Source organism: Mesocricetus auratus, unplaced genomic scaffold, assembly GCF_017639785.1.
Source record: "Mesocricetus auratus isolate SY011 unplaced genomic scaffold, BCM_Maur_2.0 Super-Scaffold_100022, whole genome shotgun sequence".
NCBI lineage: Eukaryota > Metazoa > Chordata > Mammalia > Rodentia > Cricetidae > Mesocricetus > Mesocricetus auratus.
In genome coordinates, this window is record NW_024429203.1 from 36487218 (window position 1) to 36499665 (window position 12448).

Consider the following 12448-nt stretch of genomic DNA (forward strand, 5'->3'; position numbering starts at 1 on the left):
TCAAATTTTAAAAAAATCATTGCCAAGACCAATGTAAGGATCCTAGGGAAAACTGTTTACTTCTAGAGCTTAACAGCTTCAGATTTTACATTCAAATGTTTATAATTAAAAAGCACACACATTGAAATACCCATATGAGAAAAGACTTCAGTGGACTTTCTCACTGCATGCTTTGTTGTCCTATATTGTAGTCAGACAGGGGAAGACATCAAATTTGTTCTAGGGTCTGGGACCCAACTCTAGGGCCTGTGAGTTCTTGGTCCTCCCTTTGGGTTTCCTACCTGGAACTGGGGGTTAGCACTGAAAGCCATCTCTGGGTCCTGGCAGCTGGGCCTTCATTCCCAGAAGCCCTCCCTTCCCCTTTTCATTTGCATCTCATTAGCACCACTTGGAGCTGCTGGCAGCTCAGCTTGGAGCTCTGGGACCAGGCTGTAGCCTGGCACAGGCCCTGCTCCCATCATGAAAAGGGGAGTAGGAATATAAGCCTTCCACTTTCTGTCCTACATGCTGTGCCGTAGGGTCAGAGGGACTAGGATGTTCTCAGCTCTTTACAGTCCCATCCAGGCTCACGGTCCCTAGACTCCCCTCCCTCGCGTGTTCCTATGGCAACAGGGTGATGGTGCAGGGGTCTTGGAGCAACACAGCCATCCAGCTACCCTCCCCTCCACATCCCAGGCTGGACTGGTGACAAGCAGGGCCTCAATCTCCTGAGATGATCAGTGATAATTGGTTTATGGAAATAGCTGAGAAGCTGAGGGACATTCCCAATAGAAACCAGCCTCCCGCCAAGCCAGCTTTCAGCCACCTGTCCTTCTCTGGTTAAGAAATGGGGTTGGGGGAGGGGAGGGCAAGAAGCTGGGCTGGGGCGGGTGGGGTTTTCCTGGGCAAACCAGGCAAAAGCTCCACCTGTTGTTCTTCAGCACCCTCTGTGCCTTGTGGGGGAGGGGATGTGAGAAGGGCTGCTTGTCATCTAGGCCAAGCTTTGCATCCTTGGACCATTAGTCTGGGACCATGTTGGGTGCACTGTTGGAGAAATGCAGAATGAGACCGGGGGTCTGCAAGAAGCCTCAGTTCTGGGCACAGACGTGAAACACACGTGTTGCCAATGCTAGGGGATCTACTCTGGTAGATCTCTCTGGCTGCCTGGAGGAGGAGGTGTAAGGAAGGTGAAGATTTAGTGGGCTGGGGCAGGCATTCTCCAAAGGTGTGGGCAGGAAGTGTCTGCTACAGGCAGGGGTGCAGGCAGGGAGGTGTCAGGTAGAACTGTAGGAGGTCACAGAAGCCAAAAGTCCCCATGCTAGCACAATGCTAGTTTCCCTCCAGAGGGAAAGCTGGCTGGCTGTGCGGTGTTACTTCATATGCTCTTTGAGGAGCAGCAGATGTGGCATGGCGGGCCCTGGCCACCAGGTTGAATAACAAGTATGCAGAGAGAGAGAGAGAGAGAGAGAGACAAACAGACAGACAGACAGACAGACAGACAGACAGACAGAGATGCATTAAAGGAGTAGAACTCCCATGGCAGAAATGATTAGGGAGAGGCAAGGACCCTCAGAGGGTGACTAAAAGCAGCACACCTCTTGGGTCCCCAAAATCCAGGAGAGGCAGACTCCAAGTCTTTCTGTGACAGGAGAGCAAGGAAGGACTTCAGAAAGCTGCATAAAGATTAAAGTAGTGGAAGAGCCAGTTGGCAGAGAAAGACTAGAAGGCAATTCCCCACCCAGACTTCATGGAACAAACAGCATTCCAGGAAGAAAGCCCACCCTATATAAGGTGAGACGTAAATGTCCAGTAGATGGTGATGACCTGAGTTTCTCCATGTTTGCCTTTCCAGTTCACGAGCCCATTCCCTTCTTAGAAGTGCTGTTTCCATTTCTAAGTATGTGTCCTTACATCAATTTTTTCCCTAGGACAAACTTGAGATGCCCTGGAAGTCAGATCTGTGCTTATAACGTTTCCCCTGACCATCCCCACCCCACACTGAGCCCAGCATAGGCACTATAGACAAGGGCCTTGCACTTGTAAGGTCAGGCCCTGCTCAGCCCTGACAGCAATTACCTCACAGCCTTAGTATGACGTCTCTGGGTACCACAGTCCCTTCAGGAGCTCAGTTTCCAAATATTCATCAGATGCTTTCTGTTCACAGACCCACCCCACCCCGGCTTCCACAGTTACTTACACCACCACATAGGGCCATGGGTCAGAGCCATCCTTGCTGGCAGGCAAGTTGGTAGCTCCATGCAGAGTGATCACAATAGTCTCCTTATTACTGGGAGCCAGGTAGTTGGTGTCAGGATCTGGATCCTGGGGGTCCCCTGGTTCTTCAGGAACCTGTGGGGAGAGCCGGGGCTGAGTGGACTCTTCTGATAGAAAACTTCTCTCTTCCATCACCCATCACCTCTGCTAAGCACTTGGGAGCCTTTGACATTGTGATTTTGGCTAGGAAACCACATATTACTTACAAAGCAAAAATCAGGAAGAAATTTCCTAAGAACTGCCGATGGTGGTGCACACTTATAATCCCAACCCTCAGGAGGTAGAGGAAGGAGGACCAGAAGAACCAGAAAGAAGTTCAGGGTCATCTTCAGCTCCTCCAGTGTGAGGCCAGCCTGGCTCACATGAGACCTTCGTGTAAAACAGCAACTGGGTCAGTGAGTTGGCTCGCCCCTTGCTGTGTAAGCCTGATGACCTGAGGTAGATTCCAGAAACCCATGGTGGAAAGAGAAAACTGACTTCTAAAGTAGCTTTCTTCTCTCCACATGCATGCCCTGTACTCACACATACACAATAATAGTAGATAAACTACAAATAATAAAGCTAAAAAACCCAACTGTATGTTTAAGTAAGTCTATTACTTTGTGCCGGACTGTGCTCACAGAGGCTTGACTGCAGGAGGCTGGACACAGCACGTGGGCTGTAGGCTGGCTAGGCCTGGCTGTCTATTCCTGCCAGTACTTTTCTTCTCTGTAACACTGCCCTGCTTCCTGAACTACACAACAATAGCCTATGAAGCCATATTTTCCTACCTCTGTCTCATATACTGCCTATCGTTCAGGGTCTCTCTTGCTTCTTCCTAGCCTTTGGTGTGTCCCCTGTAGCAGCAGTGGTCAGCCCACCTTAGCTGTAAGGACAGTCCCTCCGTAAGCTTCTGCAGGTGCCTCTGCTCTAACTCCTCAAAGCCACCTTCTCCTCAGGTCCTAGTGACTGCCACCTTTCTTCTTCCCTATACCTTCACCTCAGGCCACTTGTGCCATCTCATATCCATCCTATGGGGCAGCGAGGGCTGGGGCCAGACAGGAACCATCACTCTGCTCCATTCTCCTGCCTGCTGGCACAGGAAAAATGAAAGAGCATGACTTAGCCCTGGAAACATTAATGCATGCTACTTAACTAGATTCTCAGCGCCATGGTACTGTAGGGGTGACCACAGCAGGAGCCACAACTCCCTTATTTATCCCCAGGGCCCCTCAGCCTTTGTCCTGGTGCTGGTATTATTCCCTTCACCAGGGCAGCTCTTTCCTGAAGACCCCAAGCCTCGCTTCTCTGCCACAACCCTCACCCACTGCAGGCTGTGGTCCCTGCCTAACAAGTTGTCTCATTAGGAGGTGAGAACAGGGCTTCCCAGCCCTAGACATGCCAGCTCTGCAGAGACTCCTCCTCTGCCTATGACTGAGGAGTGAACCCGCTCCCCCACCCCCAGGACCCAGCAGGATCTGTCACCATCTGCAGAGGTGTTGATGAGAGTTGGGCCCTCCTGCTGCATGGCAAGGGTGGGTGGAGGGGCGGGGCCTGCTAGATGGAGGGGGGGGGAGTATTCACAGACCACTGCCTCCCTTAGATCCAGCAGTTTTGCTTGCCTGTATTCTGATATAGGAGTGACAGCAGCTGCAAGCCACGAGACCTAGGTCATAGCACCTTTGTCCCTTCTGAGATGCTCTCTCTCAGAGCCTGTTTCCCTGCACACCAGTCTAGAATATTTTTGGTCTAGCTTTTCCAGGGCTTTGTGTGTCTAAGGTTCCATGAAGTTAGGCTAGGAGAGCTGAATGATGTCCTTTGTAAGGACAGATGGACATTCTTGCTGCCAGGAGGACACAAGCCTGCTATGAGCACCCTGGGGCCACAGAAGTAAGGGCCCCTTCCCATGACAGTTGTCTAAGGTTCCCATGACTCCTTGACAGCCCTGGAGGCCACCAGGCCTCTGCCTGCTCCAGGGATTGGGGGCCTTCCTTCTTTATCTCCTCCATGCCTCCCTCTCAAGACAGTCTTCCAGGAAATAGAGTGCAGAAGTTGCTTGTGTGCTGGAGGCCAGCTGCTAGGCAGGCATCTCCTGGTGAGGTCTGCAGGCATGTACCCCATGGACACGCTGGACTGAGGACCTGGGAGGCTGGGCCCAACGCACGGCCTGTAGGGGGCAGACACGTGATGAGCCAGGGCTGCCAACCTTCACCTTGCCTCTTTCCTTCCTCCTGGTGTCCTTGCATCAGGACCAATGTGTTCTGCCTGCCTCTGCCCCTGATCACACTGAAGAATTTGTGGAGAAATGTGTGTGTGTGTGTGTGTGTGTGTGTGTGTGTGTGTGTGTGTGTGTAAGATAGACAGACAGACAGACAGACAGATAGATAATTATGGTGAGGAGGGAATCAGAGTGAAGATGCCGACCCTGGACAGAGAAACCTTTTCCATGAGAGCAGAACTCCATGCTCATCACAGTCTCTCAGGCCCCACTCCCACTCACTCATACAATGCTGTTAAGATACAGAAATCAGCAGACTGCAGTCTCACAGACCACAGGGGTGGTGGAAAGCACAAAGTCCGCCAGTTTCTAAGCAGAGTTCCCTCAGACACCCCTTAGAATTGGGCTCTGGGCAGCCTTGGAAGCTGCTAATTCCAACGTCTTGTCCATCCATGCAAATAAAACTGTCCTCTACAAGCCAGGAGCAGCCAGCAGATGTCCTTGGGAATCCCAGCATGCTCGTTGTTTGGGGCAGTATTGGAGGTGTGAGGAAGGAGAGGGGTATGAGTAGGCAATGGGACCAGCAGCAGACAAACCACAGCTTCAGCAGGATCCAGGTGGTTCTTCCAGGGAGAAGGGTGAACCGAGGCTCACTCCATCCTATCTGCTCTTCCAGCAATCTGGAAAGCTAAGAAGCCTATCTTCCTCTTCTAGAAGGGTCCACATTGACAGCACACAAACCGAAGAGGCTATGCTGGGTCCTCAAGAGGGATGGTGGCCTGAGAGGGTCTTGTGACTCTGATATGCCATTTGGGCAAATTACTAGACTCTGGTGGATGTTGGGTCTAACAATTGTCTCTCCCTTGGCAATCTATGGGGCCTCTGGTAGTAGATCAGTATTTATCCCTAGCACATGAATGGACTTTGGGAGCCCATTCCACACAGGATATCCTCTCAGCTTAGACATACAGGGGAGGGCCTAGGCCCTGCTCCAAAGGATATGACAGACTGAAGATCCTCCATGGAAGGCCTCAACCTCCCTGGGAAGCAGAAAGGGGATGGGATAGGAGGTCAGTTGGAGGCAGAGGAGAAGGGGAAGGAGAGGGAACTGGGATTGACATGTAAAACAAACTTGATTCTAATTTAAATACAAAATTAGAAAAGATGAAAGAAATGGTCTCTCCAGCCACTGAGCTGACTCAGCAGCTGCCTAACCCGGACAACCTGGGCCAGGTCCTTATAACCCATAGAAAAAGTCAGGTGAGATGTCGTACATCTGTTATCTTAACACTGCTGAGGCAAGATGAGAGATGGAAACCAGAAAACTGCCCAGAAACTCACAAGTCACTACCCTGGCATGTGGGATGGGCAGAAACTATAAGAGAGATCCTGCTTCAGAACAAGGTAGAACACTGGTCCTAAAAGTTATCCTCTGAACTCTACACACACACACACACACACACACACACACCACCACCACCAACAACAACAACAACAACAACAACAACAACAGAAACAGTTCTTCACAGTCCTTCTAGCTTTGATGACCAACCTTGCCTGGGCACTAGGATAGCGAGTGAGGCCCCTTTATATTGAGGAGAAGGACTCAGGATATGTGGCCTCGACACGGTTTTCATGCTTCTTCATGCAGACTCATTTCCTGGATTACTATGCCTCCCTCTAGGGCTTACAGTCTCAGGGTTGACTGGAAATAGTAAGAAGTTGAAATGGCTGACACAAGAGCGTCTTTTCACATGATGACCCAGGGCTGAGGCACAGGGCTCAGGAGAGCATGTACTGAGCATGTACAATGCCCCAGGCTGGGTCCTCGGCATCACAGAAAACAAACTTAAAAATCAGACAGCATAGGGAAGATAACCAATAGGTTTGACTACAGATTTTAAAAGTTCAAGCCGTGGAGATAGCTCACAGGTAGAGAGCCTGCCTGGCCTGCATAAGGCCCTTGTGTTCGGGGCCTTACAGTGTAAATTATAACCAGGCTTGGTGGCTCATGCCTGTGATCCTATCACTTAGGATGCACAGAAAGGAGGATCTCCACAAATCTGAAGGCTTGTCTGGTCTACATATTGATGTCTGGGCCAACTTAGGGGCACATAGTGAGACCCTGTGTCAGAAAGCAAAGGGAAAAAAGAAAAAAAATATGACAAGAGAAAAGTTGCATAAATAAACAGGATTAATATTTAATGAACAAAGGTCACTAAAATTTAGAAATACTACCCCAGGGGGAAGAAGTCATGAGCTGAGGAATGGCAAAAGAAGTGAAATGAGGGGTCTGGGCGTGGCTCAGTGGGTAAAGTGCTTGCCAGCACAACTTTATTGAGCACCTACTATATGCCAGGCATTGTTCTGAACACTAGGTATACGGTAAGAAACAAGAAAATAAAAAGGGCAACCCTCCAAAAAAAAACAAGCATGAGGAACAGAATTCAGATCCCCAGCACCCACATAAAAGCTGGGCAACTTGGCAGCCTGACTCTGTGATGCCTACAGTCAGAGTGAGGGATTTAGAAAGGCATCCTAGATCTCTGGATATCACTGGCCAGCCAGTCTAGCCAATCGGTGAGCTCCGGGTTTAAAGAGAGACCCTGACTCAAAACGTACAAGGGGGAATGATAAGGGAAGACCCTTGATGTTTGCCTCTAGTCCCCACGCATGAACATGTGCACACACACCTGAACATGCACATATATGCACATCAAAGAGATAGAGTACATGATATTGTAGGGAGGGTCCTTAGCATGCATCCACTGCCTCTGGTCTGTCCTTATAGGTAAGTGATGCAGTCACAGGTGTAGTTGGTGCAAAGTAAGCGAGCCCTGGTGTTGAACTGTTGGCATTTCACAGCTCTGGTCCCGCTGGTAGGTTCTTGCTGCCCTTCCGCAACTCTGTATTGAGCACCCATTCTGTCCTGTGCACTATGCTGAGTGCTGGGGAAACAACAGTGATCAAAACAGACTCCCCCCAAATCCCTTTGCAGAAGGTCAAGATTTGCATTCAGCCAGACTGTGGTGGCGCACGCCTTTAATCCCAGCACTCCGGGAGGCAGAGGCAGGCGGATCTCTGTGGGTTACAGGTTAGCCTGGTCTACAAAGCTACACAGAGAAAGCCTATCCTGAAAAACAAAAACAACAAAACAAAAAGATTCGTGTTCAAGGTGAAGGCAAGGATGAGGAGAGAAGAGAGATCCATACAACCACAGATCACGGGTGGTCTGTGAGCAACATCAGCCGGCTCTCAGGCAAGCGCAGGCCAAGTCTACAGGCATCTTTGAGAACACTGTTTCATCTCTGAGCGCCTCAGAGAACAGAGCATCTAAAGAACCACTCTCATTTCACAGCAGTGACTGAAGCCCAGAGAAGGAACACGTTTGTCACCATCAGAGAACAGCTGTTACAGACTCTGCCCCAAGCTCACCTTTGTCTTTTGTCCTCCCATCCTCTTGGGGGCAGGAGTGTTCACTTATCGGTCTTGAGGGTCAGTGTCAGTACCTGGTCTTAGCAGATGCCAGACAGCTGGCCCAGGGGCCTTGAGTCTTTGCCTGTCAGTGTGGTCCCATGGGTGCCACACACTGGCTTTGGGGTTTGGACTGGGTAGGGGAAGTGTGAGTGGGTGTATGCAATCTGGATCTTTCTCAGAAGTGAGAGGTTTTGTGGGTGGAGGTGCTTGGGGGTGTTTGGGACATGGCCAGCTAAGCAGGGAGTTAGGGGATTGATTCCTGGCACCCTCAGGGAGGTGAAGTGGGGTGATCCTTGTTCTGCCTAGTCCTGGGAAAGTACAGAGTTTTCCATTCAGCCTGATCACCTAGGCAACACTGTATGACATCACAGGGCAGAATCAGTCACACAGATGCAATACAGCAGGGTGGAGTCAGAAGCCCTCTTCTCTTTCCTTAGAATTGCCTGCTGTCCCCAGTCCCTGCTTTCCTGTCCCTGATGCCTGTGACTGGCCCACCGCTCTGTGCGCCCACTCCCTGGTAGTTCCCATCACAGCCTAGGAGACCCCATCACTGTCCTCAGAGAAGTCACAATAAAGTTCAGTTTCTCTTGAATCATAGCCATCTAGCCTCTTTAGGTACTTTTCTTCTTTCTGCCTAGCAATAAACACAGGAATGGGGAGATGGCTTAGTCGATAAAATGCTTGCCTTGTGACCAAAAGGACCTGAGTTCAGATCCCATGTAAAATCGGCACAGTTGCATGCATCTGGAATCAGCACTGGGAAACAGTGGTAGGTGGATCCTGAACACTCTGGCCATCTTAGGTGGGGTGAGGCCCAGGTGCAGTAAGAGAACTCACCTCTGGCCTGAGACCGAGGTGCCTCTCATTTGTACCCTAGATTCTTTTTTTCTGCTCTGTGCCTCAGTAGGTGATACTCAGCGATGACTACATTAGGCTCTAGTTGGGTTGAGCTTCCTTGAGGTGCCCACCAGGATCTAGGGAACTTCATCTCGGCACCCAAATCCACTCAGGCTGCTGTCCCAGAAAGCTGCCCTTGGGGCTGATTCCATGTTCCCAACTCTTGTTCTTCAAGCCTGGGGTCACAAGGTTGCTTGATATGACAACCCCATCTTGTTCGTCTTAAACCCGAGGCAGCTGCTATGTGAGCCCTTCTTGTAGGCCTGTGCTCGCACCTGACACCCTACAATCCCCGCCGTCATCACCCCCCCCCTGGCACCTTCACACACCCCAGCATCTAATGAACACATACTGAGTGGGTGTTCCTGCCAGCAGCTTTACATACACTGTCTCAGTTAAGCTTCATGTTATGATCCTTGAAATAACCCTTGTCACTCTCCCTATCCAATGAGGAGTAGGTGCTCTGAGGAAATAGACCTGCCCAAGTTCACCCTGCTCTGAAGATACAGCTGGGATTTGAATCCAGGCCTGCTGGCTGGAAAGTCTGTGAGCATGGTCTGCGGGCGAGCCCTGCAGCTTATCCCTTCCATTTTGGAGAAAGGCTTGCATTCTCATTACTTTTCTTTTGAAATCAGGGTAACATGGACAGGGTTAAGGCCAGACATGAATATCTGTGGGTTGTTTCCATTGTTACTGTTCTGTGCTGGGGACTGACCTTAGGTCACGGTAGGCAAGCCCTCTGCTATTGAACCACCCCTCAGCTCTCGGTAGCCTTTTGAATGGGGTGGGCAGATGGCTCAGTGACTGTGCAGCTAGATGATGGCATCAAAAAAGAGCAAACTGTCCTGGAGGCTCATCTGAACAGAGTGGCATGGCATCTGGAGAAGGCCTCTACTACCCTACAGTATCAGAGCATTTGCTCCTGCCCCCAGAAGGTAGGCTCAGGATTTCTGAGCTGTGACTGGTAGTATTAACGTGTCCCTGGTCCAGTTTTGGCCAAGCCCCGTAGATGAAGGCTGTAGTGACAGGACCTATTGGCTATGTAGGCCACAGTTAACAGTGGAGGGTCTAGGAGACTGCTTCTGTCTCCTTTCAGTCCCTTAGTATGCAAAGGGGACCTCGGCAAACGACAACTGGGCTGAATCTGGGTGTGTTTATGTTTTGTTCCAGGCCATTTTTGTGACAGTTTCTGTAGCTATGTCTTATGACCTTAGTTCTAGTGACTCTAGTCCCCAGGACTAGCAAGCGAGTAGGAAAGACTTTAGCTACAAGATGCATGCTGTCTTGGAATCTGTGGGGCCCACCTTCAGCCCTGGTTTGCTGCAGTCATTTTGACTTTAGTAACCTCAGTGTCCTCATCAGCTAAGTAGCTGTGCTGGCTGAGTCCATGAAGGGGAACAGAGAGTATTCCACAAGAGAATGAGGGCCAGGAGGAACCGGACAACCTGGAGAAGGTTTCCCTCTTGTTTCTACCAGTTATGTGATAGAGAGCCCCGTGCCCTGGCTTTGTGTCCTGCAGACACAGGGGCGACCTCAGAGAGAGTGGTATTCATGCTGGCTAGTCCTGCTTCCATATGCTTAGCAGGCACATTGATTGATTGCCCTGTTGGAAGATTCTTCTCAGTGTTGAGTAACCAGAGCCCCCATCTAAGGCAGCTCAGGTCCCACTGTCAACTCATAAATCACTTTGCTAAAGATGCAGCGTGGCTTTTGAACATTTTTCTTTTAAAAGAATCGATAACTCGTTAACAAGCGATTGAATAAAGGGTAAGCGAGGAATCTACCCCCTACTCCCTTCCATTAGTAAGGGCCAGAGGTGGCAGGTGCCCTGCCAAGGTGGAGGGTGTCTGTTCAGTAGGAGGATTTTGCAGATCAACCAGTCTTCAGTATATTTCTGTGAGCTTTCAGCCCCAACGTTTCTGCCAGTCTGGCCTGTATGCCCCAAGAATGTCCATCTTTCCTCCCTCCATCCCCGTTTCACACCTATGCTCCAGCCTCCCCTGAGTAGGTGATGGTCTCTTCAGCCTTGGGGACTGTAGATACGCTGCTCTGTCTGTCTCATAGTTCGTCCCCAGCTGAAGTCATAGACAGTTATCCACCACCGAATATTCCCTGAAACCAGACCCCAGATCCCACTTAATTATGTCAGACCCACCACCCATAGACATCCCCTACCAGAGCTCATGATCTGCGATTTACTTCTCTAGTACAGGGTCTGTCTTCCTTGAGGGCAGGAACCATGCCTGGGGAAGCTATGTCTCAGGAGACAGCACAGCACTAAGTTTGTATCTGGTAGGTGCTTGGCGAGTGAGGAGTGACATCGGCATCGAATGATTCCCTCCCCTCCTCTACATTAGCCTGGGATAGTGATGTCTGTTTCTGTAGTGTGGTGCCCCCTGGTGCCGTTCACCCCACAAGAGTAGACAACATTTGTAAATATCAGAAGAGTGATTAACATTTAATGGAAACCTAGGTCACAGAATAGTTCTATGAACTTTGTGCATAGATTAATCCACCCTATAGTTCCTATTTATTTGTTGTTGTTTTGAGACAAGTATTTGCTATGCAGCCCTGACTGGCCTAGAACTCCCTATGTAGTCTAGGTTGGCCTTGAACTTGTGGTGCTTCTCTTGCCACTGATTCCTGAGTGCTGGGATTATAGGTGTGTGCCACAATGCCTGGTCCTGTAGTTCTCATTTTAAACACAAGGAGACTGGGGCTGGGAATGTAGCTCAGTTGGTAGTGTTCACCTAGCACACACAGCGCTGTCCCCAACACTGCATAAAACTGGGCATGGTGCCGCATGCCTGCAATCCCAGCACTTAGGAGGTAAAGTCAAGGAGAATAGGAAGTTCGAGGTCGTCCTTGGCTATATAACATGCTTAAGCCTATGCTTGGTTACATGTTAAGAGGAGGAGGAGAAGGAGGGAGAGGAAGAGAAGGAGGAGGAGGAGGAGGAGGAAGATGGGGATGAAAAGGAGGAGGAGGTTGAGAATATTGAAGCCATGCTGAAGAATTTGTATTCACCACAGCATCCTCCCTTACTGAAGTGCCTATAGGTAACCTGGGAATAGTGGGGCATTAAAACCTGGAGCACCCACCTCAGGACCAGTCTTAAGTCTGGCACAGCAGCTGGAATAAGACAGATGCCCTGAGGAGCTGCAGTTATAGGAAGCTGCTTGTTCAGGCAGCCTGGGCCTGGAATGGCTCTCTCTCAGACCTCCAGCTCAGCACTAGCTACTCCTGCCCATGTTGCCTGCTGCCTTCACTAGAGAGCAGAGCCTTTGGCCCTAATCTGATTTGAGGCCATGAAATCACATTTGCAGTGTATTAATGCAGCACGGAGCTGGCCCAGCTGTCTTGTCTCCTGGCAGAGAGAGGAGCCTAGAAAGCCATCTCGATGGGAGGGAAGTCTCTTCAGGAACACCAGGAGACAGAAAGCAATTATGTTCTAAAAGGAAGATTAAAATAATGTCTAAATTCGCCATGCTCACCCAAGGGTCTTAGCACCATTCGGCCTGCAATGAGCCTGGCAAGCTTTCGGCTGGGGGAGGGCGGGACACCATGACCAGATCCTCACCGGCCCCTAGTTCACCACCTCCCCAGTAGTCTCCAAGTCCCCCA

The 12448-nt window shown here is 50.3% G+C and overlaps 1 protein-coding gene across 7 annotated transcripts in view; it reads right to left on the bottom strand.

Moving 5' to 3' along the window:
* Ccdc33 (coiled-coil domain containing 33) overlaps window positions 1-12448 on the bottom strand; it is a 98016-nt gene that overhangs the window by 74719 nt on the left and 10849 nt on the right. For all 7 annotated transcript variants that reach the window (XR_005870345.1, XR_005870342.1, XR_005870341.1 and 4 more), the window contains exon 3: window positions 2177-2328. Coding sequence is in view for 1 of the 7 variants with exons in the window: in XM_040730127.1 (XP_040586061.1) it covers window positions 2177-2328 (152 nt within the window). In the remaining 6 variants the exon portion in view is untranslated. The remainder of the gene's footprint in view (window positions 1-2176; window positions 2329-12448) is intronic.